The 2243-nt window shown below is 30.7% G+C and overlaps 1 protein-coding gene across 1 annotated transcript in view; it reads left to right on the forward strand.

Annotated features, from left to right (window-relative positions):
- Positions 1 to 1485, forward strand: part of LOC105454954 — a 5387-nt gene extending 3902 nt beyond the window's left edge. Inside the window, exons 2-4 of the mRNA XM_011697945.1 lie at positions 207 to 556; positions 643 to 702; positions 1054 to 1485. Of these exons, the coding sequence (XP_011696247.1) occupies positions 207 to 556; positions 643 to 702; positions 1054 to 1286 (643 nt within the window). The 3' untranslated portion in view covers positions 1287 to 1485. The remainder of the gene's footprint in view (positions 1 to 206; positions 557 to 642; positions 703 to 1053) is intronic.
- The last annotated feature ends 758 nt before the right edge of the window (positions 1486 to 2243 follow it).

The following is a 2243-nucleotide window of genomic DNA, read 5'->3' on the forward strand; positions in this document are numbered from 1 at the left end:
CGTGCGTGCGTGCGTGCGTGCGTGCGTGCGTGCGTGCGTGCGTGCGTGCGTGCGTGCGTGCGTGCGTGCGTGCGTGCGTGCGTGCGTGCGTGCGTGCGTGCGCGTGTGTGTGTACGCGCGTGCGCGTGGGCGTGTTCGTGTGCGTGTGCGTGTGTGTGTGTGTATATATATTTCACTTTTTTGAAGTAATCTTATAATTATTATAGGTACTTATCACAGGGTGATAGTGTTAAATTAAAACATGCAGAATTTAGAATAGGCAAGTCAACTGTTCATAAAATAGTCAACGAAACTTGTTGGGCGATTTGGACTGTCCTACAGCCAATTGTTTTAAAAACTCCTAGTAAAGAGGACTGGAAATCAATTAGCGAAGAGTTTATGAATAAGTGGCAGTTTCCTAATTGTCTAGGAGCAATAGATGGGCGTCATATGAGAATCCAGGCCCCACCCAATTCTGGATCAAACTTCTACAATTATAAACAATTTTTCAGTATGGTATTACTTGCCACCTGCGATGCAACATACAAATTTACTTGGATTGACATTGGCCAATATGGTAAGTATATTAATTACTCTTGAATTTTTTAACTACTATTCATAATACGTTATCTATGTTATTTTTTCTCTATGATCCGTTTCCAGGGTCTATAAGTGATGGTGGAACATGGGCAAACACTGATTTTGCAAATGATATGGCTGCAGGCAATATATCTTTGCCAGATCTCACATTCCTTCCAGGGACAAATGTCCCCTTTTCTTTTGTTTTTATTGGTGACGAAGCATTTCCTTTATCAACATATATGATGCGACCCTATCCTCGCAAAAATCTGACTGATGACATGAGGATCTTTAATTATCGTTTGTCACGTGCACGGCGTACGATAGAAAATACCTTTGGTATTTTGACTGCGCGATGGCGTATTTTACACAAACCTCTTTGCATGTCAATAACCAACTGTGAGAATGTGTTCAAGGCCCTCGTTTGTCTACATAATTTTATTATGCTTGGGGAAGAACATGAAAATATGAACAATCGTCAATATTGTACAACAGATTTAGTCGATACTAAGCTACATGATGGCAGCATTAGAGAAGGACAGTGCAGACGGCACTTTTCTCCACATTTTGCTGAAATTGGACGATTAGGTGCTAACCGTGCAGATGCTATAGCGAAGGAGATGAGAAATACTCTTAAAGATTATTTTGTCTCTTCAATTGGTGAAGCCCAAGCTCCATGGCAATACGATTGCGCATTCAGAGGGGCTAATATTAATCTTCCTCAGTAATTATTTTTTAATATGATACATGGAAAGAACAATTTATTCAAAACTGAAGAAATATGCAGAACAAAATGTTTATATACTATATATTATGTATTTATAAAAAAATAAGATGTACCAAAGTAAGATATGCTCAAATGATAACTTGAAAACTTGTTATCTAAATGTATTTTGATGTATATATAAATGTATATAATTAAATGTATTAATATGTATTAATATGTATTAATATGTAAAAAAATATGTAAGAAAGATATATAAAACATATGATATTCAGTTTATATAAATTTAATAAAAATAAGATGATAATTTATGTTCTTAATACAAGTATGATATGTATAATATATATTTTTAGAAGTATATATGCATTTTATATAATATTCAAAAGAAGCAATAAAAAAATAAAAATTCATGAAATGTATTTATTATTGATATACCTTCAATTTTATTCTTTATTTTAAGCAGTCTTCTTTATTAATCTTTAATAATCTTTAGTTACTAAGTAAGATATGCTCAGACGAACTAGAAATCTGCAATCTAAATAAATATATAAATATAGATAATTAAATGTATTAATATAGTTACATAAAACACAAGATATTCAGTTTATATAAGTTTAATAAAAATAACACGATAATTTATATTCTTAACACAAGTATGATATGTATAATATATATTTTTTATAAGTACATATGCATTTTATATAATATTCAAAAGAAACTGTAAAAAAAATAAAAATTCATGAAATGTATTTATTATTATTGATATATCTTCAATTATATTCTTTATTTTAAGCAGTCTTCTTTATTAATTTTTATTAATCTTTAGTTAAAACAAATACTTAACTTTTCAAAACTTATTATTTAATGTAATAATTATCACGTAGTATAGGAATTGTAATACAATATATTTATGTTATAAATTATAATATTAATAAAAATAAGACGTACATTACTAGTAGTA

Source organism: Wasmannia auropunctata, unplaced genomic scaffold (genome assembly GCF_000956235.1).
Source record: "Wasmannia auropunctata unplaced genomic scaffold, wasmannia.A_1.0 LD335967.1, whole genome shotgun sequence".
NCBI classification, from domain to species: Eukaryota; Metazoa; Arthropoda; class Insecta; order Hymenoptera; family Formicidae; genus Wasmannia; species Wasmannia auropunctata.